The sequence below is a fragment of the Myodes glareolus genome, chromosome 11, assembly GCF_982192425.1.
Source record: "Myodes glareolus chromosome 11, mMyoGla1.1, whole genome shotgun sequence".
In the NCBI taxonomy this organism is placed as follows: Eukaryota; Metazoa; Chordata; class Mammalia; order Rodentia; family Cricetidae; genus Myodes; species Myodes glareolus.
The window spans coordinates 17,674,945-17,701,156 of record NC_142036.1 but is presented as its reverse complement, the minus strand read 5'-3'; the positions used below and the strand labels follow the sequence as shown (position 1 = coordinate 17,701,156).

The 26,212-nt window shown below is 48.4% G+C and overlaps 1 protein-coding gene across 1 annotated transcript in view; it reads left to right on the top strand.

Annotated features, from left to right (window-relative positions):
* The window catches only part of LOC125398490 (uncharacterized), a 29,559-nt gene extending 15,562 nt beyond the window's left edge, over positions 1-13,997 (top strand). Inside the window, exons 6-7 of the mRNA XM_087911448.1 lie at positions 131-214; positions 13,663-13,997. Of these exons, the coding sequence (XP_087767574.1) occupies positions 131-214; positions 13,663-13,747 (169 nt within the window). The 3' untranslated portion in view covers positions 13,748-13,997. The remainder of the gene's footprint in view (positions 1-130; positions 215-13,662) is intronic.
* The last annotated feature ends 12,215 nt before the right edge of the window (positions 13,998-26,212 follow it).

Below are 26,212 nucleotides of genomic sequence, written 5' to 3'. Positions count from 1 at the left end.
AGAAGCCGAGAGAGTCCCTGCCTTAAGCTATCCTTGCGTCCGGCATAGGTGTCACCCTCTGCCACCCACCTTCTCGTACTTCCTGACCTGGGTGAGGTTCTATCCGTGATTGCAAGCTTTCTGATTCTAGCCAAAGTCATCACCCAGAATCCTGCGTGGGACCCTGGACACACGGACATGGACTCATGCCCCCAGGACCCTCCAACTGTAAATCGTAAGTTGCTAGATTAGAGCGAGCATACTTGGGGCTGTTGGGGTGGGGGTTCTGCCCAAAGTACCCTGTCAGGCAAGCTGCAGCCTGTGCAGATGGAGGTGGGGGAGGGGTGGCCCAGTGAGCCAAGTGGAGGGCTGACCTGGTGCTTGTGTTGTAAGATGGGAGCCTCCATCCGCCTTGTGTTCTGTCTGTCTCAAAAGAATTCTATAGGCAGTTTCAAGTGTGGGACCCCAAAAGAATTTCTTCTTTTTCACTCTTCCAAATGAATGGGCCTTTCATTGTGGCATCTCCCTCTGGCTCTTGTACTGACTAGGATGGAAGCGCCCTTGTGAGTTGGGGCCTTCAAAGGGCTGAGGAGAAAATGCAGACCGAGGGACCAGCTTCTCAAATAGGCTTCAAGCCTCCATGACCCGAGCTCACCCCCTGGAAATGTCTGGAAAACATAATGGGCAGGTTTTCTGTCTTCAAAGTTTCCATCTCAACCTCTTCAAGTTCTTTATTGTTTGGGGCTGAGACACTTGGGGATGGTAATGGGGACTTTCTTTTGTATCCGTCTTGAAAGGCCAAAATATTTTTATATTGCTGTAGACAAAGCCACCTATTTACAAATGAACTCTGTTCTGTCGTTTCCCACCGGGAAGACTGTACCATGTTTGTGTCTCTATGTATTCTGGGGTCTTGAAACAGGTTTCTCATGGGGATGGCCATTCACTGGGGCCCAGAGGGGCAGAAGGGGAAGTGTCTACCCTGCCAAGGGGATTTGGGGAAGGGGGGCCCTAGTCTCGAATCTGCTTCTTGTATGTCTAGGGGTGAGCCCTGGGAGAATCTGGTGCTAAAAGAACATATGCTGTGTTTGCTCCACATCTGCCATTTGTGTTTGTTTCTGGGCTACGGGTTTGCATACTCCGGTGGTTAACTTGGTGGGAGGAAGTAGGAAGGGCCAAGAGGGAATGAATGCTCCGGCTTTTGTGTCTGGAGGCTGTCTCTCTGGTGCGTGTTACATCACATAACACACACATAACACACATCCATCATTAGATGGATGAAGAATCAAGCATGAAGGGATAGAGAAACAAATAGGTATAGAAATCAAGTGAACAAGTCAGGATGGGCGCACACAGCTGCCGTTCTGTCTCTTTGGTCCTAGGCAATCAATATATGAATTAATAAAGTGCCAAGTCGATATGTATATAGGACCCCATACAAACAGGTATCGGATCAGCATGGACCTAAGACGTTTTTAATTAAAGAAGGAATCTTAAATAAAAGCAGGACGGAGACGTGGAACTATCTAAACCAACACTGAGGTTCCAAGGCCCCTTAATATGAACAGTGGGATGATGTTGGGATCCAAGCAAGAAAGAGGCAGGAAAGAAAGAAAACAAACAGAAATGGATAAACAGCGACAGCAAAGTAAGGGGATGCGGGACTATGCATGGGGGACCCAGCTGGGTTAGTATCAGGGTGCTGCTTAGTTAATCCGGGCACCCTGGCCTCACGGGGATGAATGACAGCAAGGGAGGAAGCCAGGACACATAGAAAGTGGTAACAAGACAGAGAGGTAGTATAGGAAGAAAAAGAAAAAGAAGAAACAATCCATTAGGCAGACAGATGAGTAGCTTCTTGGGAGAGATAAGCTAGGATTCAAAATCTGAACACTTAATTCTACTAGCAGAGACTTAAATACTGAAAGGGAAGAAAGCAGGAAGGTAGGGTGGTAGATGTGAATGCATGAACGAGAGGAGGAGGCAGGGAGCTGTGCGAGTCACAGAAGGACGTTTTTCGGTGGCTCTTGTCCACCGGCTTATGTAGCTGAGAAAGACAATGTGGAGCGGGGCAAGGAAAGAAATGTAAATTCTATCTCAAGAAGAAAAGGTAACAATGTGCCCCCAGATAGGTAGATGAATACAGATAGAAGACAGAGGCCTGCTCGGGATAGGACGAAAGGCTGGGCCAGCAGACTGGTTAATTCCCATCTGTGTTTTTGCAATGGACAATGACCCACCCAGCCAAGAGACCTTTCAGGCATCAATATGTCAGGGAGGGCTTCAATGAGGCTGTGGAGGGGAGGCCCGTTAATAGCAGATTATGATGTATCCAATTAGGTGCACCTGCCCTCTGGAAGTGTAGAGACCAGTATTGAAATAGAAAGAAAGACCGAATGGATGGCTGAGTGCACGAATGAATGAATGAGAAAAAAGATTGGCATTCACTCTAAGGGGGAGGGTGCTGCAGAGCCCAAGGGTCATCTGATCTCCCAGAGGATAAAAGGGAGAAAGAGGGGAGAAAGTAACAATAAGATGGGGAGAAATGAAAAGACGCACAGAAGATGATAAGTGGAACAATTATGTCCAGGAGCGAGGGCTTGTTTAACACAAGTCATCCATATTAATTCAAAATTGAGGCCCTGGGCTGGGGTGCAGCTCAGGGATGGAGCCGTTGCCTAGCGTGTGCCAAGCTCTGGGTTCCGTCTCAGCCCGAAAAAACAAACACAAAGAACAAAATTATGGCCCCCGAAATTGTAAATGACAACGATGATGGTGATAATGATGACGGAGGTGGAACAAAGAGAGAGATAAATTAGAAGATGGAGAAAAAAAAAGATGTTGAAAAAAATTTAGATGGACGAACACATAGGAGAAAAAGCAGTTGTTAGCTAAGTATTTAAATATGATGAATACATATTATCTGTCGAGTGTGTTAAATAATAGGAGTGGAGACTTACCCATAAAAAAAATAACAAATATTGAAAAGAAACAATTTGAGGAGTGGCCATGAAAAACCGAGTGAGAAATGATGCTGCACTCAAACCGTGTAATAGCTAAGACTGTGCAAAGGAATATAGAAAAGGGGCAGGACAGATAGACACAATGAAAAGGTTGAGGGCATAAATGAATATACATGGAGACATGTGCCTGAGAGGGCTACACAGGGTGGAGAGGGAGAGAGAGGCAGCAAGAATTATGATTAATTCAAAACTGGGCTCTTGAGATAACTAAATGTCCCCCGAACCAAAGCGTCAGCACAAGGAATTAAAGAACAAAAGAGCTGCAGGCAGACCCATGTGGAGAAGGCTTGGGACCCTCAGATCAGGCTTAATCTAAATCTGTGCACCTGAGGTCCATAAATAAAAGAATAAATATTGAAATAAAAGAGTGACAGAAAGAATGAATGGGTACACGAATGACTGAATTAGAAATGGAAATGGCTAGAGCAGCCAGGAAGGAGTGGCCCAGGGGAGTTTTGCTCATCTTATTCTGGGCACCTGAGGTCCCTTAGTAAAAAGATGCAAAGGAGAAGGGGAGAAGGGAAAAGGGGGCCATGAGAGAAAATGAAAGAGGAGGAAATGAGAAACGGGTAAGAGAGGAAGCAATATGGGGTGCCTCATAAGAGAAAGATCCGTGAGGATTAGTGATGAGGGTCTCATTAATCCTAAAGATCGATGAGGTAATCCAGACCCAGGTTCTTACGGGGAGAGAGAATGGAGAGAATTTTTAAAAAAAAAGACGCAAAAAGGAGAGAAAGATAATAAAACAAGCAGCATGATAAATGGGTAATTAAGAGAGGCTGTCGGAATAGAAACAGTAATGAGTTCCCATGCATAGTCCTTAAACAGATAAATACATTATACCTTTCAAAGGAGGTGTAAAAAATCGAAGACCACTATGGCCCCCAAACCAGGAAGCACCTTCTGTTGTAATAAAATACATGCAGTGGAGGGCCATAAATAACAGTAAACACTTAATGTAAAAGGTGACCAGACACAGGGAAGAAGATTGCAAGCACAGATACATGAGGGAAGCAATGTTTGTTCTGCACGTGGGATTTTGAATAATACAATTATGTTCACAGGAAATTAATAGGTGGAAAAAAATCTCAAACTAAGATACAAGAAGGACAAGGAAAGGAAGAGAGACATGGGAGACAGGGCGGAGACTCGGGACGGGCTTGGCAGGCCTTGCTCCGTCCTGCACACCCAGGCTGATAAAGCGAGACCATCAGGAACAGTAAAAGACAGCAGAAAGCTGGGGGGGGGGGGGGATAGGAAAGGAATGAAAACAACTTGGAAAAGAAGGAAGAGGGATTTGCAAAGAGAGGGCTTCAGAGATCTAACGATTATGGTTCATTTAAAGCCGTGCCATTGGTGTCCCCAAAGGAATCAAATCTTAACGAAGGTTTTTGTGAATGAGAAGAAGAGGACAAAAATATAGAAGAAAAAAAAGGAGAGTCGAAAGGCAAGGAGAGGGAGGAGGTAGCACGTGCTGGGCACTGATTGAGATTGGTAATGGATGGCTATTGGCCAACCACCCACCACTTCCACACAGCCTAACTGACTGGGAGCAGCTCACTGAGGAAGGCCTTGGACCACCATTGCCATTTCCTGGTTGTGTGGGCCATTTCATTGTCTGTCATTTCCTCAGTCTGAAGATACATTCTTGCACAGTTCCCTATCCATAGACATGGATAGGTGAGACGGGTTTAGCTCCGGGCCCTGCAGGTGGTTGAATGTTAAACTCAGTGGGTATCTTGACCCCTCCCTGGGCAAGGATCTCTTGTGAACCTTCTATGAGGGGGCTTTGCCAACCAAGGGACAGGAGGAGGGCAGGGGACAGGAGGCCTTGCCTGTTGCATACCATCTTGCGTGTGAGTCACATCCGGGGTCTGGTGCAGGGTGGTAAGGGGGACCTGGAAGGCCTGAGCTCCAAGAAGCACTAGGGTGCTTGTTCTCGCAGCTCTCTGAGATGTACCCAGGGGGCGCTAGTCCATCTCAGCTCAGGGTTCTTGGCAGGTGCTTCATCTTGGGCTTTCAGACATGATCTTGGGTCCCAGCTCCTAGACATGCCACCCCTGGAGCCCGTTTCAAGGCCTGTCTTCAGGATGTTGAAAGATATGTTCTGTAACCAGCAAAAAGTGCCTTCGTTGTACTGTTTTGAAACTGTCTTCTCGCTTGCCCCCGTGGGCTGCGTGGGGGAGACTTGGAGAGTTGTTTGTCTGGTGCCCCTGGGACTCTCTGCTTCTGTTCATTTTTCTTTCTCTGCTATGGACCAGATTTGCACAGTTGTGTGTTGTATGCTTGTGTCTTTCAATTAAAATGGAGTCATAGCCCCCTTTGGCTTCTCAATTCTTACTGGGGACATGAAGAAAAATGGTTCTTACCAAGTGCTCAGGCAGGAGAGAATAGCTTGGCGGGATCCAGGGAGCATGTGCAGACCTGGAAACAGGCTATGGCAAGTGGGATCTGATAAGAGCCATGTGTAGGCCCAACCAAAAGAGGGCATGGCAGGTGGGGTGGGCAGGGCTGCTGCTACGCCTGAGCTGTTGGAGGTCTGAGAGGCCAAAAAGGAAGAGGGGCCCCAGGATGAAGAGGTTCCCTCAAGTCTTCAGGATTGCAGGCAGGATGTGCTGGAGGGAGCTGGCTGAAGAAGGAAGATGGGTGCTCCCTCTGCTTCTAGTTTTTTTTAGTGTAGGCCCTGGATAGATGGCAACACCCTCGATCGTGGAAGACACGGACTTCACGTGTCAGAAGCCACCTTCTGTGCCCCCAGCACCACGTGTCTGGGCCACGTGAGCAACGCCACGTGGGCCTGACGTGGAGCTGGGGCCGCAGGGGTCTGCTGGCCTGCTCTTTCAGAATCTGGGGCTCCAGGCTCTGCCACGGCGCTTACCATCCCTGGGAACACCTGCTGACCTGGCTCCTGAAGATTGCCCAGAGAAGCCCAAGTAACCCCATGAGATGAGAGGGGTGGGTGGAGATGCTTGGAAGAAGGAGGCCAGAAGGGCCTTTGCATGTGACTTCTATGTAGGTGCTAGAGAGTTGGGCAAGGCTGCAAGATGGCAGGCGTGGGGGTTGGGTGAGGAGAAGGGCAAGGCCACATATAGATGACAGGTGCGAAGGCAGTGACATGGCAGCATGGCTGGGTCTCTAGGAGCTTGGAGGGGGCATCCTGGGTTACTTTGGGCCAGTATGACCCACTGTTGCCTTGGAGGGCATAAGGGCTTGGGTAGGTGACTTTTCTGTGTCACCTTGGGACTAATGAAGGGGAAATTCAGCTGTTTGGAGTCTTTGACTCTTAATTGGATCTGAAATTGCAAGGGTCTCTAGCTCTGAGGTTCTAGGAGTCAGAGTAGAGCTCCCCAGGACACTATATAGGCAGGGAGGATGGTCTGCACATGCTCCCAAGTCATGGTCCCAGCACCTCTGCCTGTTTAGGGCTAGCTTAGATATTTCTTTCTTCCAACATAATAAAACAAGACAAATTTTGTCTTCTGATTGATACTAATGCGCACTACCAAAGTCCTTCCCCTGATGATATGGGGACCTACAGCTCTCCTAGGCTCCCCCATGACCTCCAGCCCATCCTTGGGGCAGGTGGGCCAATGCCCCTGGTGTTTTCTAAGTTGAAGGTGTCAATGTAAAGATGTGTGACTCAGAGCAGGGGGAAGCACCCCCTCATTCCTCCCTTCATGTGCTTCATCTTTCTGCTTTCCAAATTCTTCTCTTATGAACACTTTTTTTTTCCTTTAATGAGCATCCACTTTTTAAAAAGTCTCATTGGCATCTTTCATTTTTTTGTTGTTTCCCATCTGTGACGATGAACATCTCGTTGTCCATATTTTTTTTGCACCATAGTCTCTCTCACCTCCCTGCTTGGGGGTCCACTGAATGGCTATGACGTCATGGTCTGTCCATCTGACCATTGCTGGTGCACGATCATCTCTTTCTTTGTTTATGTCACAAATGACATCACAACTAACGACTTTGCATGACTGGCTTTCCCGGCCTTTTCAAGTACTTCCCTACATCTGGTTCTTACCATGGCCTTCATCTTTTCATGTTGCATTCCTCTTTCTGTTAGACTGTGAGCCCACTCAGGGCGAGGATCTTCCGGGGCTAACCTCTGCATCTCTTGTAGGATGTATATGAATGTTTGCTGTGTGTGTGTGTGAAAGGGCAGATGGGTATGAGTGACAGAGTGATTGAGTGATTGGCAGGCAGATGAGAGGATAGATGGGTGAATTAGTGAATGAATGAATGAATGAACGAATGAGTGAGTGGGTGAATGAATGGATTCTCTGTGGCTGAGCTTCCTGGATGAAAGGTTAGGGGTGTTTGTATGGCTGTTGATTGATTTCAGAAGGTCTATAGTATTTTATCATGCCCAATGATGTATTAGTATTTAAGGTGATGTATTAGTGTTTAAGATATCTGTTAGCTTTTTCTCTGTTAATGCTTTCATGTGTTTTAAAGCTTGTTCTAATTACTAATGAAGGCTGAACACTTTCACCCATGTTAACATATTGTATCTTAATTTTCTGTGAACTGTTTGTCCAAGTCCAGTGGATCATGGCTTCTTAAGGAGATCCATCAGGGGTGTCCTTATGTTAGGTGAGGGCATCTCTCTCTGGAGACAATCCTCTTGGGAAGAGACTTTCATAGACATCTATAGTACGGTGTGAGGCGGTCCAGGTCAGTTTGACTTTAGAAGTTGCTTCCCCTGGAGAAAAGGGACGGTTATATCTTCCACTGGTAGGGAGGGGACATTTTTAGGCTTGCATCTGGATGTACCATGGCTTTCCAGCTTAGGAGCTCTCATCTGTCCTGTGTACCTCTTGTGGTTTAGCAGTCCTATATCTTGTCCCACTGAGTGATGGACTGCCTCCCGCCTATCCTCCTATTCTTCTAGGAGTGCAGACTCTGAAACCAGTTCTTACAGGAATTGGGTTCTTAGTGTTCTGTGCTGTGTCTGCATACATTCCTTAGCTCTGGCCTGCACTTGTGCCTCAATGGCATTTGTGGACTTTGAGGAATGATTGGAAAATTCAGTTTAGGACTGATTGTGAACCACCTCAGGTTCAGTCCTGGGAGAAAGGCCATCCTGTGGTCTCTGTTCTTCTCATGACCTCCTCACAGGGCAATTACTGCCATTCAGTTAGGGAGTGTACTCAAAGAGATCTCATCCCTGCCTTCAGGAACACTCGGGTACCCCTCTACTATAGCACTTAGCATGTCTGCCTGTGTCCAACCCTCTCACCCCATGCTTACCTCAACATAAAGCTTGGGAAGCCAGTGGTGATTTTCAACATGACTTTAATCCATCCACACACTCATCTTGTCATCTATCCAGCATCCATCCATCCATCTATCCATTCACCATATCCATCCACCCATTCATCCATGTATCCATCCATCTAGTCATCCATCTAGCATCCATTCATGCATCCATTCATGCATCCATCCATCCATCCATGTATCCATCCATCTAGTCATCCATCTAGCATCCATTCATGCATCCATCCATCCATGTGTCCATCCATCTAGTCATCCATCTAGCATCCATTCATGCATCCATCCATGCATCCATGCATCCATGTATCCATCCATCTAGCTATCCATCTAGCATCCATCCATGCATTGGGCCTCCATCTCTTGACCTGGTGCTTTGGGCCCCTCCCTCTCCTAAAAGCAACCCTCTTATCCCGGGCAAACTGTGTGGCACCATGGGCTGTAGTCATGAAGCAACCCCCCGTCATAGCTTTCAAACTCCTAGGTCACTGCTCTGAGCACGTCCCAGCTGGATCCCATTACCACAGCTTTTTCTCCATGATGCTTCTCACACATCACATACCTCTACTGTGATCTCAGAGGGTCAGGTTCCCACCATAAGCAGAGCTGCCTCCCCAGGCTTCACCCTGCCTCGTGCATGGTCCCTGTCATGAGCTTTGCCTTCAGCCTTGCAGCTTCTTCCACCAGGTGGCACTGGTTGTAATTCATGTGCACATTTCTTCACTCCTTCATTCATTCTCTTATAGTCAGCAAGCATCTTAAAAAATTAGCTAGTGCTATACTAGAGCTGGCTCACAAGGACTTACTCTGCTACTTCCCTTTGGAAGAAAAAAAAAGATGAGGGCATTTGTAAGGAAGCCATGTTTGTGTGTCCAATAAGGCGAGTTCCTTGATTGCATCTCAAACTTTAGGTCTGAGTTCTGTTGCAAGCTTGATTGCTTCCTTCAACTTTGTTCCTTACAAAACTAGGTTGATTAGTAATCAGCAAACTGTGTTCCCTGGGTGCTCAGAAATCATAGCCCATATCCTTAAGAGGCCCAATGGGGAGTGGACATTTTCACTAAGCGGTTGGTCCTGGCTGCGAGCAGGCTTTCAAGACTGTGAGACATCCTGATCTTCCGCAGGGATGATCTGAGAGTCGTTCCAGCCACTTTGGAGCTCAGCTAATGCTCAGCTCTTTTTAGAACAAATTGCAGGAGGTGATTGCTTGAACAGGTGACAAGGATTGTGCCCTAGGCAGGGGCTCTTTCTGAGCAATCCTTTCACAGACCTAGGTGGGCAAGGCACGTGGCCCTTTGCAGGCCCTGATCTCAGCCCTGTGCATTTGAGTGGGTCCCAGGCTAGGGGGAAACTTTCTCCAGCTTTCTGCAGGGGAGGGGAAGAGGTACAGGCCTCTTCTGACTTCTGACCTGGAAGGAGTAGTTATCATCAAAGCCAGGACCTGGAGCTGGACAAATTGTGGTGTGGCTCTTCTCTGAGAGCTGGAGTGCCTTCTGTGGTGGGGACTGTGGCACCCACCTCTCAGGGATGTTGTGAGGATTGGTGTAACTGGACTTTTGACTATGCCTCTAGAAGGCAGTGTATGTGTCTCTGGGGGTGTGACAGAACACTGGGAACCCTAGCCCCTGGGGATGGGAGTGGCCTTACTCTGATATTGTGGGATGTAGTTTTTTTGGTTTTTTTTTTTTGATCAAGGGATAGGTGATAAATTTATGTGCTATTTTCATATAAACTAGGAAGTTTCACGGCCTGGGTTAGGGGAGTCTTTAGGTAGTACCTCTGCTCTTACTCACCCCTCGGACACATCCACACCTCTTTGAATGGTTGAGGATGCCTTGTAGCTCACTGACTGAGGACCATGCCTCTGAGTCAGGCCTGTATATGGCACCTAACTTCATCCCTTTCCAAAGTCTGTCCAAAAGTCTGTTACTGGGAGAGTATTTGGCATGGTCTGGTAGACCATTGTCCCCTTTCCAATGTGTCCTCTCCTACCAACAGCAGCAGGCCAAACTGCCTGAGACCTGGTGCCTACCACAGTGCCTGGCCAGGGGTTGGGGCTCACCTACCTTCTTCTGTTTTGTCTTTGTAGATAGATAGGCAGCTAACTAAACTGTAACCGATCCCAGGGCAGATGTTTATGGTCTCATAGAGAGGTTTGTGGTGAATGGATAATGTATTGGAATCTAATCACTCTTTGTACTTCTCTCTTCTCAACCTGTTTACTAAACCCTGTTGTATTGTAGTATGCTTTTGCACAGTGCCCTTGCTAAGTAAAGGAATGTCAGCTTTCTGGCGAGAGTCTGTTTCTTTTAGATTCACCCCAAGTGTCACCTGGTAGGGCCTTGCACTGTATGAGGTTCCCTGCCACTCCAACCTTCTTTTCTCTCGGGTGTGTGTTACCGGAAAGCCTACCTCACAGGGTTGTTGTGAGGGTCCAGAGCCGAGCCACCAGACCAGTGTGATGTACATGTTGGCTGTCACCACGAAGGGTGGCCTGATGGGGTTGGCTCAAAATCACAACCTATTACTTTGTTAGTAGTCCCCGAATAAAGGGTCAGTGTGGACCTGAAGCTGAGGTTGTATTTCCAACAGTCGATCCAGTGTGTGAAGCGGTCTGCGAGTGGCTGGCTGTGTGGTCCAGGCCAAATGTTTGTGTGGTTAGTGCATGTTGGCTTCTACATTCCTCTGTGGTACCCGCCCCTCCCTTTCCATCATAGTGGCTGCTGTTGCTGGTAATGTGCAGGCCAAAGTTGGCTGGGTCACTGTGCTTTGGGGGTACTGTGAGGGGTGGTATTTGCTGCGAGATGCTTTTGTAAGCTTGTGCTTACCCTGGGCCAGTGGCAAGAACCAAAAGCCAACAGAGGGACTTCCAAATAACGGCGTCTTTTTTTTTTTAATGCCTTCCTCCATTTTTGCTGTTAGACCCGAAGGTCTACTCTGTACCCTTTTCTTTCTTTGCCAGGAGATGAAGAAATTAGTTTTCCCCATACCCATCCCTGCTTTTGACCTGGCTCAGGTTTCTTACACACTTCACTTCTGTCCCCAGACTGGTCCCATTCTGTAGATAGGCAGACTGAGAGTCGGGGACAATATTCACATAGGTGTGAATAACCCTTCCCACCCCACCAAGCAAAACCTCACCTAGTTTCCCAGGCTTGCTCCTTCCTAACCCTGGCATGCACTCACCATGGCCTCTATTCTGCTTGTATTCTGTGTTCCACCCAGGAGTTTCCTGGCAGGATGAGGCATGAAGGGAGGACTGAGGAGGAGGCACTGCCCCCACCCTTGGGTCTCCCAGCTTCATGATGGACTGGTCAGCATCAGGCTGGGATTTTGGTTCACTTCCTACCTTGATCTTTGCACACCACTGAATTCTATTCCCAGTCCTCATCCTGGGAGTCTGGGGGAGCAGTATTCTCTTCTCCCCACTCCCCAGAAGCCTTTTCCTCTCTGACTTTCTCTTTGCTTCTAGCTTTCAAAGCCCTGGTATCTCAGCCCTGGCTGCCAGTATGCCCTTGGTGTTGCCACTGTGTCCTCTGGGTGCAGGACCCCACATTTTCAATGTTCCCTCTGTCCTCCATGCCTTTGCCCCATCGTATGCTCTGCCAAGATCCTGATTCTGTCCCCTTCAGTCTGTGTTCAGGGACCCGCAATGTGACCACTGCTATCCATCTTGTGTCTGTGTTCTTGGGTCCCATAGTAGGGATAGGGAGGTAGTGTCCTTTGCTCAGGTAATTTTGAGTCTGTCTCTAGGTGCCTGGTCTCAGATGGGCCTTGTGCTCCCTTGCAGGGCAGGCTTATGGGTAACTCTATTAGATAGCTTGTGTTCTTTGAAGGTAACAAAGAGGAAATCAGAGGCCTGTCAAACAGAGACCATTTAAATTTTGGCTAAGCTGTACTTGAATTCCGAACTCTGAGTATGTCCCAACTCAGTGCCACCCTACCTCTTGTACTAGTGAGTGCCTGATTGCTTCATGTTGAAGTAGGGAAGGCTAAGTGGATGTGAATGGGCAGGTGGCTGTCAGGTCTTTTGTAAGGAGGTCTCCTTCATGAAATCTACAGAAGCCCTGAAAATACTCCTTGTCTAATCAGCCATAGGAGGGTCCCTCCTGGTGGAAACACAGCTTTGGAGATGTTTATTTCTAGAATAAAACTTTTTGTGGGCTAAAATGTCCTCACTGATGTTTTGACCTCAGTGATTCACAAAAGGATTAGTTTGGCAATTCCCAAATTCTAGAGATGACTTGGTTGTGCCCATATCTTCTTAGAGGTCCACCTCTCTTTGGATGAAAGGAGGTTATTTCATTCCTAAAGCCTTTGTCCCCACCAAATGCTGATTTGGTGACAATCAGCATTGACTTGAAAGTTGTTTGTGAAGTTTGGGGTCCAGCCTTGAGCACCTGGCAGATTGGGGGTAGAGGAGATTGGACCCCAGGTCCTGGTTTCTTACTTTCTGTAGAGTATATTCCATGGGTACAGGAGTAGGGGTAGGGTTCCAAGGGTCTTGCCCATTTGGGCTTTGAACCTAGGGTTCTTTTTACTGGCAGAACCTTGAACAGGTTACCCAAACCTTTCCAAGCCTCAATTTTCCCACCTGCACAAAGGGAGTCATTGGTGACTACTTAGGGAATGGCCAGTTGCCCCATCCTATGGTGGCTCATGAGAATCAAGGTCAGGGCTTCAGTCTACCCTAGCCCCTTGCTGACCAGGTGGCCTTGGCTGTTTGCTGTAACCTAAAAATAATCAAACCAACCTGGTGTGGTCCCTGGGGAATTTAGTGTGATTCTTTATGTGATAATGAGTGTTTTGTTGCTTGGTGTGCAGGGGAGGTGTGCATGTCTGCAATCCCACACTGGCTGGTGTGGAGGTGGCCTTGTGCATTGGGTATAGATGTACCCTTGTTTCTGAAACTTAGGGTCCATGTAACACTAGAGTGGAGGGCTGGAGGGTAGCGTCTACCAAGTTCTGGAGAGTCATGGATGGAAGGATTTTAAATTTTTAAGGTTCAGTAGTTTTTTTGAGGGGACATTGAGGTATAAGTGGGAGACCTCAGGAGAAATATTTAGAAGACCCTCCCAGACAGCAAGGCTGGAGTTTTTGGAAAACTGAAGTTTGGTAGCCGGTCAGCTGACTAGATGACTTGGGGTGGGGAGAGAAAGATGAAAAATCCTAGAATGTGTTAGTGAGGGCAGGAGCTGGTGGCTAGGTGTTGCCCCGCCCCCATGGCTGCCCAGAAGTCGGACCTTCTACATAGCTCAGGCTTTCTGAGCACAGGACTGCCTTGTCCCCCCTCCAGTCCCTTGCCTGCCTGGTGCATGAGAACTCTTGTCAGCCACGGGGATGGGTGGCAGATGGTCTTCATCTGCAGCTGTGTCTCTCTCAGCCTCCACAGCCACGGGGACGCCTTGCACATTTCCTGTGGGACATGCTGGAGCCAAGACTCTGGACCCAGGCCTCCCTTTGAGTAGAGAGACCCACCTACTGACTGATGAACTGCGCTGACCTGGGGTCAGGCATGTGGCCTTGATCCCTGTCCATGGACCCTGAGACTCGGGGGTGGGGGCTGAGCTGTTGAGCCTTCGTTGTCGAGTCCACATCTGTGAGACGGACTCAGATTCCTACCTCACAGGGCTGTTGTGAGGCAGCTGCAATGTGCTTAGAAGCATGGGGCCTGGTGGCTCATGGCGCTTTCAATAAATGTCTTTTGTTTTAACTAAAGCAGTGATGGATGTGCTACTAATACAAAGAAGGGTGGGTGCCTTGCTGGGGCTTCCTTTTGCAGTGTAATGGGGCAGACGACCTGCCTCAGCTCCCATAAAGTCACCTTTGTCCTACCCAGCGTGCACTCAAGAAGTGGATGCGCTGGGGTTTGGTGAAGGGCCTGTGCTTGTGGGTTTAGAAGAACTCTTCTCGTGTGCGCCCAGGATGTCAAATTTCCTTCCGGAAAGGAAGCCAAGCAGGAGGTGTGGGAGGTCTGGCTTTGGAGCCTGAGGGGCTCACAGCTCCGGTCCTTGGAGCTCCAGAGAGAATGCTGCTCCGGGGCTGAGTTCTGTGCACCCCCTTGCCCTCCACATTCCCCGGGGCCATGCCAGGGCCCTAGCTGAGGACTCATCACGACCCAGATGGGTTGGTCCAACTGGGACTTGACCCAACGCAACTTCTACAAACTGTTTCCCGAGTGGGTCTGTGTGCCCAGACATTTCCCTGCCTGGCGTCAGGTATGCTGGTTGAGCTTGGGGAGGTGAGCCCTACCCTTATGACTTTTGGGCATGGTGGGGGGGGTGGGGGTGGGGAAGTCAGTCTGCCTGAGCAGTCTGGGACAGAGAGGAGGGAGTTGGGAGCCAGGGGGAGGGGGAACGGAGCTGAATGCTGGTAGATCCTGGCTCTTCTAGAGCAGATGACGTGAATATCATCCCAACTAAGAGGAAGAAGATGACCATTACCACCACAGCTGTCACATGGCTACCACCACCAAAGTTGTCACCGAGGCCACCACCCCTACAGTTGCCACAGAACCAACATCTACTATGATCACTGCTGCCGTTGCTGCTGCCACTGTTCCCTCCCCTCCCTTCTCGTCCTTCTCTTAATCCTTTCTCTTCCTACCCTTCCCAGTCTTCTCTCTTCTTTTCTTGCTCCGGCTCTTCCCTATGCATTTCCTTCCATTTCTTCTTTTGATTCTTCATCTTCTCCTTCCTTCTTCTCTTCTTCTCCTCTTCCTTCTCTTCCTCCCCCTTTTGTCTTCCCTCCTTTCTCCACTTCCTCATTCTCACAGAGAAGCACATTGAGGGCTCTTCAGGCAAATGCAGTTGCAATACACAGGACTGAGCCAGGCCCCTCCACTGAAAGCACAAGCTTGAAGAACTGGACAGCCCAGCCTAGAAGAGTCAATACTTGCCATGAGTAGAGACTATGACATGGACAGTCGATGAATCCTGGACTCCACCTCCATGCTTTGATGATGTCCAGATGTCCAGAAAAGGGGTCTTCCATGATGTTCTAGAACCAAAGCTTCCCCTCCAGCCTTTTATGACTTCAGTCTCCAGTAAAGCTTTGATGTCCAGAAGAGTCTTCCATGATGTTCTAGAAGCAGGATTCCACTTCCATCCTCTTATGATTTCTAGATGCCTCCAGAAGTTGTGCCCAGCCAAGAGAGTCCAAGAATCCAGAAAAGCCCTTTCTATGATTTTCAGAGCTTTCCTTTGAAACTGAGACTTCCAGAGTGAGTGCCCCACTGATGCTCCATAGAACGGACCTCTACTTCAGCCTCTATGGAGTCCAAATGGCTCCAAGAAAAAAGGACTTCTTTGATATTCCAGAGAAAAATCCTCAACTCCAGCTTTTGACAAACCTCAAATTTGTCAGAGTCTCCAAGTGGTTGCCCATGTTGATAGTCCAGCCCCAGCTCTCAATCTCTAGCCTCTGATGAAGTTTAGACACTCAAAATAAGGAATCTAGTGATATCTGTGTGCCAGGACCCCAACTCCAGTCTCTGACATTTTTTTGGGCATCCAGAATGAGATCAGAGCCAAGTTTTAGCATCTGATAGACCTCCGGCACCCAGAAGGATGGACTTGGTGTTCTAGAGATGGGACTCTAACTCTAGTTCTTGTGATCAGTAGAGCTGAGAAGTTAGAAACAGTGGCTTCCTTGACATTCTAGTGCCTGGCTCCAGCTTCACCCTCTAATGCAACACGGATGTCTAAAGAACTTCTTTCATATTCTAGAGCTGAAGCCCTACTCTAGCTTCCAGTGAAGCCCAGACATCTGGAAAGTGGGACTGAATTGATGTTCTAGAGCTGTGAAGCCCTCTCCAGTTTCTCATAAAGCCCAAATGTCCCAGAGAAACAAACATAATTGACAATATAGAGCCATAACTCAATTTATATGTTTTGAAGATGCTCCAATTTTTATATTATAGATCTAGAACTCTGACTCTAGTCTCCAGTGAAGCTCATAGGTGCACAAAGAGGTACCTCTTTGATTTTAATGAAGCAAGACTCCATCTCTCTCCTCCAATGAAATACAGATGTCCAGAAAGACTGTCTTGACACTCTAGAGCTCAACTCTAGCTCCAGCCTTGAGTGATATCTGGAAAGATGGATGCTCTTAATTTTCTAGAGGAAGAACTGTACTTTTAGCCTTTGATGAAACTTCAGTATCCAGAAAGAGGGACCTCTCTGATGTTCTAGAAACAGGGCTCCATCTTTGGCCTTTGATGAAGCTCAAATGTCCAGAAATGGGAAACTTCCATGATATTCTAGAACCAGCACTGCTCCCCCATCCTTTGATGATGTCTAGATGTTCAGAAAGAGGATCTTCTATAATGTTCTAGAACTAAGAGTTCTAGAACCTCCAGTCTTTTATGACTCCAGTCTCCAGTGAAACTTCGATGTCCAGAAAGAGTCTTCCAAGTGGGTCTAGAACCATGATTCCTCCTCCATTCTTTGATGATGTCCAGAAAAGGGGTCTTCCATGATGCTCTAGAACCAAAACTTTGCCTCCAGCCTTTTATGATTCCAGTCTCCAGTGAAGCTTTGATGTCCAGAAAGAGTCTTCCTTGATGTTCTAGAGCCAGGACTCCACCTCTAGCCTCTGAAGTTCAGATGTCCAGAAAGAGGGACCCCCATGATTTTTATAAAAGAAGGACTCTATTTTCAGCCTTTGATGTCCAGATGTCCAGAAAGAGAGACCTCCATGATGTCCTAGAACCAGTACTTCACCTTTACTATTTGATGCCTAGAAATCCAGAAGAGAATTCCATGATGCTCCAGAATCCTGGCTCTTCCACCAGTCTTTGAAGATGTCCAATTATCCAGAAAGAGGTGCCTTCATTATGTTCTAGAACAAAGACTGTACTTTTATTCTTTGAAGCACAGAAATCCAGAAAGAGGGTCCTTTTTAACATTCTAGGGCTAGAATCCTAAAACTTAGACACCCAGAAGAGACTTCTTTAGTTTTCTACAGTAAGGTCTACGTTTCTCAACTCTAATGTTTGAGCTCCAGAACTATGGATTTTTTCATGTTCTAAAGCCAAGAATCCAGCCCATTTTCAATGAAGCTCAGATATCTGGAAATATAGACTTGATTTTCAAGATCTAAATTTTATTTTCAACATCTAATGGAGCTCAGGTGTCTAGAAAGAGAGACCTCTATATTGTTCTAAAGAGAACTCCGATGAAGCTCAGATATGTCCAGCAAGAGACCTCTTTGATGTTCTTCTAAAGTGTAGATTCCATCTTTAGCTTCTGTGAAGTTCAAATGTCCAGAAAGAGAGACCTTTGTGATGTTCTAGAGTGAAGGATCTATCTTCAATCTCCAGTAAAATTTAAATGTCCATAAGGAGGGACCTCTTTGTTCTAGAGCTGAAAGTCAAGCTCCAGTTTTGGCAAGAAAATCCCCAGATATCCAGAATTGGAGAGAAAACTTGAAGACCTTGGGCTTTCCTGGGACAGGGCTGAGTGTGTTCAAAGACTGGAGAGGGCAGATGACAGTGTTTTCCTTGTGGTCTGCAAAATTCATGATCAGTGACACTAGCATCAAAGATGTTCTCCCGCTTACAGAAGAGACATGGAAAAGAGACTCCTAGTAGCAGGCAGAGCCAAGTGTCTTAAGAACTTGAGAGTTGGATGTCATAAGGAACTTTCAGTGCTGCCTTCTCAACAGTACTGCAGCAGCAAAGCACCATCCTATGCCTTTTAGTTGTGTTAGACTCATGGCTGGACGTGCACAGTCTTGACTCCAAAGCAATGCCAAGTTGGCTGGGCCCTGGAATGTAACCCAAGCTAGTTTCTGCGGCTTCACTCCTTTCCCAGTGTAAGGTGCTAACCACCCACTCACTAGCCTGGTGTCAAACTGCGACAGCGGGGCTGGTTCGAAAGGGCTGACTCCTTCCAACAAAGGACGTTCACTGAGTTTGAGGCTGGGGGCTGGCTGACACCACTGTGATGACTCTGAAGACTGTACCATCTACAAAGGAGGCCCACAAATACTTGGAGGCATGGACACTGATTTCCAGATGAGGCTGTGATTGGAGCTGAAGCCTTGCTTTGCGCTTCTTGATAGCTAGCAACTCTTGTCCTCTAGGACTTGGTTGGCCTTGCACTGTCCACTGAGCTTGAGAGAAGACAAATAAATATAGAGGACAAAATAGTGACATTCAGAAAATGCAAGAGCATCCTGGAGGGCTCCAGCCGGTGAGGAATGGGGGCTTTGAATGTCATTCTGGATAGGCCAGCTGCACAGCCAGCTGTACACTGGAGGCTTCTGAGTGTGCGATCTCATCAGTTAGGCTATTCCTACATGGTTCCGTCAGTGCATCCCCCCAAAAATGACACCTTATTCAGCTGGAGTGTGGAGGAGAGAAGGTGGCTAGCAAGAATTCCTGCGAATCACCCTTATGACGCCACCATCATTTTGGTGGTACTTCCTGGACATCCAGTTCAATTTGGACTATGCACAAAAGAACTTCTTTGATGGGTGACTGAACTCTAGACCAGGGATGGAATGAAAAAGCAACGCCATCGTAGAGGACTGACTGTCTCGTCCGATCCCTGCTCTCATCTGACGAAGTTATTTCAGAAGACTTCCAAGAACCGGCGATTTTCAGAATTGCTCCTGAGTTCCTAGATGTCTCTACAATAGACTTTAAGGCCAAAGGAAGGACTGGTGAACCCAACTCGTGGGATGAAAAGCGTGTGCATCTGCAGAGACGCCACTCCTCAGCTGCGCCCACAAGACCCAGGGGAGACTGTGGTGGTGCTGAGAACATCATGGACTTCAAGGTCATCAGGCACAGCTGCTGACTTGAGGTAGAAGTCGTGGCTGGGGTATAGCTTCAGTGATGGGGCTTTGCCTAGCATGGCTGAGGTTCTGGGTCCCACCACCCACTCTGATCCCCAAAATGGGAAAGAGAGAGAGAGAGAGAGAGAGAGAGAGAGAGAGAGAGAGGACAACTCTCAGAGAGTAGTGTCCTTTCTCCCTGTCTGGGTCCTATTGGCTATTTGCTGAGGGTCAATTCAATCCTGACTCCCTTTAGCCTCAGTTTACCCATTACTCATTCTTTTTTCCAGGCTGCAGCAGGGTTACCTGTCTGTGTCCTCTCCATCCACCTGGTTCTGTAACCCATAGTGCTCTGAGTCAGGTGGTGTGGTCCAGATGACTAACCCCAAGGCATGGTGAACTTTGTGATGATAGTCACTAAACCAAAGAGACAGAGGCAGAGAAATGGCTGATGACTGAAGGAGAGGAAAATCATAGTCGGCGTCCTTCTTAGGAGGAGCTGAGCTGGGTCCCAACTTCTCTGATACTCCCAGCTCAGCCGTGGAGGGCTTGTGGTTCGGAGATGCTTGGGCCACAATTTTCTCTAGATTACTATAATTTTCCTCTTGTCCTCTCTGGCAGCCGCCATTACAGAGGCTGCGCTGGAGTGCAGCAGGGCGGGCAGTCAGTGAGGAGCTTTCCCCGGTACTCTGAAGTTTTCCCAGGCCTGCTTTCACGGTAGATGCTTCTAATTGTCCCTCCTCCCATTCTTGCAAGGTGCTCTGGACCCAGCCCCAGATTCTACATCCACCTCTCCCATACAGTGTTCTCTCTGATGATGTGGAAGTTCGATGTAGATTTCTAGAAAGCCCTTTACAGAGGTTGGTTTACAGGTAGATGGGGGGGGGGTTGGGCAGTCAGTGAAAAGCAGGCTGGATTTATCAAAGGAGGGAGGCCCCCTGACTTCCTTGTGGGGACACTGGGTAGGCTCGTGGTGGTAGTGTCCTACCTAACACACCTGACTCTTTCACCCGCAGATCCCCTCAGACCATGATCCTCCTGGGCAAGGGGGTAGGAATTTGATGGCAGCTTAGTTCAACCTGGCAGGTATTATTAACGCCTACTGTGTACAGTCTATGCACAGGTGACATTCTGGTGGGTGGCTCGGTAATAATGTGGGTCCACTGGTTAGGAAGCGGTTAGCAAGCTTGGTCAGGGGCCTGGGCATGGAGGGGGCATTGGCGGAAAGGGGAGGGAGTTGGTGGTATTGCAGATCACTGTTTATATACCTGCACTTTACAAAGCACTTTATTGTTTGCCTGTTGTTGGCTGATGGTAGAAAACTGTGAGTGGAGGTGTGTGTGTGTGTGTGTGTGTGTGTGTGTGTGTGTGATAGACAGAGACCCTAGGCTCTGAGAGAGTGTCAGGAACAAAACATACATTTCCAAATGACTCTAGCAGAGGCAGGATACTTTTCCCCAAGAATAGGGACAAACTTCCTGTTGATGAGAGACTTCAGAATAATGCCTCCAAGGGGCCTCCTACTTAGAATCCAGTGTGATCCCTCTGAAATGCTGGGCCTTAATGCTCACATAGCCCTGTGCTCATGCAGCCTATGAAAATACCTCTTCTCGAGGGTTTTGCTACTTAGGAGCCTTGGCTGGGGGCTGTGTCCACCACCCCTTTACCCAGTTCTTGGATGGTCACAGCAATGAGTAGTGTCTGACTGGCAAGGCATAAATAAGCTCCTATGCCCACTGACTGATCTTTGTGTTAGGTTGGGGTAAGCAGTGGACTCCCATCAGGGACCTTAGCATGTAGGGCCCTAGTCTGTGTGGGCTGTGAAGGTGTGTGCATATGTGTGTATGCATGTTAGATTATGTATCTGCCTGAGTGTGTGCCTGTGTATGTGAGTGTGAGTCCAGTGGATGATGGTGAGTGACTGAAGTGAGAAGAGACTGAGTGAATCTCTCCCAAACTCCAGATGCCCTAGGTGCAGACTCCATGTATCCCCTTTTGCCCTAGTACCCTACTCCATTTCCTAGCTTTGCCCAGCAGCCAATCTATGTGGCTAATGCCACTATAGGGTTAAGAGTGGTGACCAATCTCTACCACCTCCCTGTTTCCACTTTCCATTCTTCCTGGCCATATGGCTGAGACAGCCCCTTACTGTATGCATAAGCGGGATACTTCTCCCTTTAACTGCCAACAGCCCATTCCTTCCATTGGCTTCTCTTCCCTATGAGGAGTGGGCCAACTTGTCCACCCTCCAGCTTCTGCCCCCTTGCTCGGGACTCTAATAAGCTCCCCAACCACTGACCACCACTCTCCAGTTTCTGGATTAGTTGGGTGGACAAGAATGGACCCACTTCTTTATACCAACTTTCCCAGTCACTCCCCAGGGTATCGGCCACCCTGTGGTGCTGACCTGGGAACCTCAGGACCAGATGGTGTATCCTGATTGGACTGCTGCATCACACCTTCAACAGAGTCTCAGACACCTGCAGCCTTACCCCGAAGGACCACCAAGATGTGACATCATCCATTGGGCCCCAGGTAAGTTCCCTGCACCCTCCACGGTGCAGGTTAATGAGATTCAGAAACCACAGGGCATCATACTTGTTTTCCAGATGACAATGAACACAATAATTTGAACTGATGGTCACTGATGACAGAGTTTTTCTGAGAAAGCACTTTGTTGGGTGATATACCAGTAAGGTTTGGCGTGGGCAAACAAACTCGGATGTAGCTAGTAAGTTCTGGCAAACCAGCCACAAATCTATTGGACACTGTGCTGGAGGCCACATTTTTGCTAACTTTTCAACTTGCCATGAAAGCCTGGTGGCTAACTTAAAAGTAGGGAAATTTAAAAGAAAATTAAATAAGATTGATTAGATTAATGGGAAGGCTCAGAAAGTAAGGACTTGCTGTACAAATCCAGTGGCCTGAGTTCAATCCCTAGAATCCACCATAGAGGAAGCAACAAGGCTCTCAAGAAGGTTGTCCTCTGACCTCCACACTGTATACCCACTCTCTCATATACAATAATCATTTTAAAAATGGACCCGGGGAGGAGGAGCGATGAGATGTGGCTCTCTAGAATTCCATATGGAGATCTTGTCACAGAATCTCTTCACCAGTCCCTGCTCAGGGCATCTGCTGTTCCTACCTGGTATGTCTCCCAGGCTCAGAAATTCTCTGAGCATCATGTAGGGTTAATGACTTGCCATTTTGAATGGGCACTGTTGGGGCTCGATCTGGACAGGTGGCCCACACTGACCTTCAGAGAGGGGTTTCCGGGCTCAGCCTTGGGTCCTGGCTTTTTCCTTCTGCTTGTTTCGTCTTGGGGGTGGGGTGGGGGTCCATCTCATGCATGTCTGTCACCATGGACTTCATCATCATGGCTTCCATCACCTCTACCTGGCCTCTGTCATCATCCTGGGTACAGCATCTCATCTCTGGCCAGCCGGCCTCCATCATCCACCTCACCTCCATCATCCTCGCTTCTGGGCTCATTCTGGCCGCCAGGGCCTTGTACATGGTAGGCTTTCATTCATTCGTTTGCACATTCGGTGAAGGTCTACTGTGTGCCAGGCCCTGTGCCAGGCATCGTGTAGATGGACGTTGCCCTTGGGAGTCCACACCTCGGGGAGACTCATGCAAGCCGCTGGATTGCAAGAGAGCCTGTGTCAGGGCTGCTTGGGGACGTGGGTGTAGAGGGGGTGGTGGGTGCGGGTTCCACCCAGGCATTGCCAAAAGAATCTGCCAGGAGAGGCTGTATGTCTCTTCTTAGTTCACCATGGATGGCCTGTCCCAGAAGTAGTATCAGGTGCTCGGGTCATTAGTGCTGAGACCCTTCCCGGACAGCTCACTACCAGGGTCCTGTCCCCTAGCAGCCTTGTTTCCTTGTCCTCTGAACTCTGGTCTCTGGGTCAGCACCCCTGGGTGTCTGCTTGGTTGGGGATTTGTCCCTGTACTCTTTGGTGCTCCAAAAATGATGATGGGGGGATAGGAATTGCTCTGTGTCTATTAATGGTTTTTTTTTTTTTTAAAAAAAACATGGTCATGTGTTAAACATCCATTTTGGATGTTCCTGGGTCTGAGAAACCTGTCAATTTTCTTAAGAGGGTGGGTTTACATGTCTTAAAAGTTCCTTTATGGTTTGGCATGTGTTTAACATTGGGGGACCATGGTGGCCTTCAGGGCCTGTTCCAGATTCCTTAGGAATGTACTGTTGGGGGTTAACTTGTATATACTTTGTAGGTTGGATGTGTTGACACCTTGGGGCCTAGGGGGCTGAGGTGACTTCCAGGTGTCTCTTCAACCCAGGACACTACAGTTCCTCTGGGGAGGGCAATCTCTACATGCTTATGAAAGGGAACCTACTCTTTAGCTCAAAGGTCATACCGAAGCCCACCAGTGTACCCCACTGTGATCCCCTACCTCTCCTTATCTGTGGCATACCACGTTTCCCACCCATGTGTCCCACTGACCTTCTCATTGGCTTAAGTGTCCCATAACACGTCACCTGAAGGTTTTATCACCATGAAAAGATTTCCCATGCATGAGTCACGTTGAGTCTCTCCTTCTAGCCACGTGTGACGTTCCATGTCACACTTAGCCTTTGTCACCTCCATCTTTCACTAGGTCCAGTATCTAATCCCACATCAAGTGGTTCCTCTTAGTACAATGAATCTTTCCACACCCATGTGTCATGCTAAATCCCTCTGTGTCTCATATCAAGCCCATTTCATGTGCTGACTGTATTTTAGGAGCCTCTTGTTTCATGTCACATTGCCTCTCCTGACTACTGTGTCTTCTTCCTCCACCTGAGACACAGGGCCAAGGGTCAGACCAACCCCCTTTCTCAGTGTGTGTTCTACTGAGCCCCCTTCATGGTGTATCTCATGGAGTCCCCTCCAGTTACCATTATGGCGGCTCCAACCTATGCATATATATCAAACTAAGTCCTTCCAATGTGTCCTGAGTACCCCTTCTAGTTACATCATACTAAAGCCCACCCCCATTTGTTTCCCATTAAGCTCCTCCTCCACTGAATTATCACTTGGGTTCCCTCCCCTTATTCTTTGTGTCACCCTGACCTGTGTTCCTATTTGGATATTACACAGAGCTATCTATTCACCCATGAGTTTCTCCCAAGTCATGTGTCACAAAGGCTTTACCCCACCATGTGTGACATGGGCTCAGCTCCCCCTCTCCTGATACCACATTGAACTCCTACCCCAACTCCTCTTATGTGTTACATTGAGTCCCTCCACCAGCCTCATGTCACCCTAAGTGCTCCCCACTTGAATGCCATATAGAGATCCTCCTGCATCCAGAGGTCACACAAAGCTCTCCCCACTCCAATCACACAAGTGACCCAGTAAAAGCCGTATCTTCTACGACTTGTTTTTTATTCGTGATTCACACTGAGCCTGCTGATGTCACACCAAACCCACTCCCCTCCAAAGTGTCCCACCCAGGCTCATGAGGCCCTCCCCCCTCTTAGCTTCTCCCCATCGTGTGTCAATCAGACTCCCTCCCTGCCTTACTGTGGCCACAGTCTTTCTGCTGACATGGCACACCCACCTCCTCCTCCACCCTTGGCACACCCTCTCCCAAGGAACTGGTAGCTCTTCCATCTGTGCTTCTAATGCAGACTTCTGACAGGCCATGTTCAGACTCCCTCCCACCTCCCTGTCAGCTAGGAACATGTGTCATATCAAATTCCTCCATCCATGTGTCTTACACAAGCCCCTTGTATGTCACATCAAACTCCTACTCCTGTGATGTATCATTCCATAGCCCCCACTCTTAAGTGACACTGCATCCTGCCTCCGAATGTGTCACCTGGAGCCTCTCTCCTCGGTTACACACCCACTGAGTCATAGACTCAGAGTCACGTGGAGCTCCTTCTCAACCCGTGCCCTACACCAAGTCCTTTAGCCCCTCCCCTCTCACGTTGACCCCTCAGTGTACACACTGAACTTCTCTCTAGTTCTTTAAACATGCGAAATCCTGCCCCTTATGTGTTACCTAAAGCACAACCCACAGACTATTCTGAGCCCATCTTCTGTTCATAGGCCATTCATGCTGACTTTATGCATGCTGACCTGGTGAATTTCATAGTCCTGCCTTCCAAGAGTATTTCACCTGATTCCCCTGTGCATTCATATCCAGGTATCATACCCACCGAGTATCATGTGTCACACCAAGCCCTTTCTCCACTCATATATCATGAGTTCCTCTTTCATCCATATGTCACATGGAATACTGCTGTCCTGTGTGTCATATAGAGAGAGTTCCTCCACCCTGTGGCACATCGAACCCTTCATATACCTATTGGTCATACTGAGCTCTGCCCCATGTACCTCAAACAGAATATCCTCCCATGCTTTCCAGCCAAGACCTGCCCCCTTCTCCTGACAGACACATGGGCTCTTTTGTCCTCATGTCTCCGCACTCCTATATCACATGACACCCCACCTTCTCCTGTGACACACTGAACCTTTTTCCTCTCCTTTGGGTCACATGCGCCTCCCCCCCTTAGTCACCTGTCATACTGAGTTCCTACCTCCTGCTAAATTCCTCCCTACTCCTCTACTTATCGTGGAACACCCCTTCCAGTAATGTGTCACGTAGAATGTCTCTGTGCACATGTGCCACGTAGCTCTGTACTTGCCCATGTGCTGCAGGGACACTTGCTTCCACTCGTGTGTGTGACGCTTCGGTACAGGGCTCCTCTAGTCTGTTGCACCAAACCCCTCTCTTACCTACTCGTGCTTCACATAGAACCCTTCCCCTCCTGTGTGCCACTCCGCCTAGCTCCCCTCCTGAGTCTTTCCTCAATCCTGTGTCCCACAGCTCCGCATTCCTCCTTTGTGGCATACTAAGTCCCTTTCTCACCAGTGACACTCAGGGCTCTGAACTCCTACCTTCTCACAAGACTCTTGTCTCTCTTTCCCTGCGGTGTTTCTCATCTAGACCCCATTATATGTCAAAACAGATTCTGCATCCATGTCACACACCACACACACAGAGTCCCTCCCACTACCCATGAATCACAACAAGGGTCATGAGTCACACTGAGTTTCTCCTCGTGTGTCACGTTCACCCCCACCTCCCACCCCGGGTCACAGTAAGTTTCTCTTCCATATTTTTCTACGAAG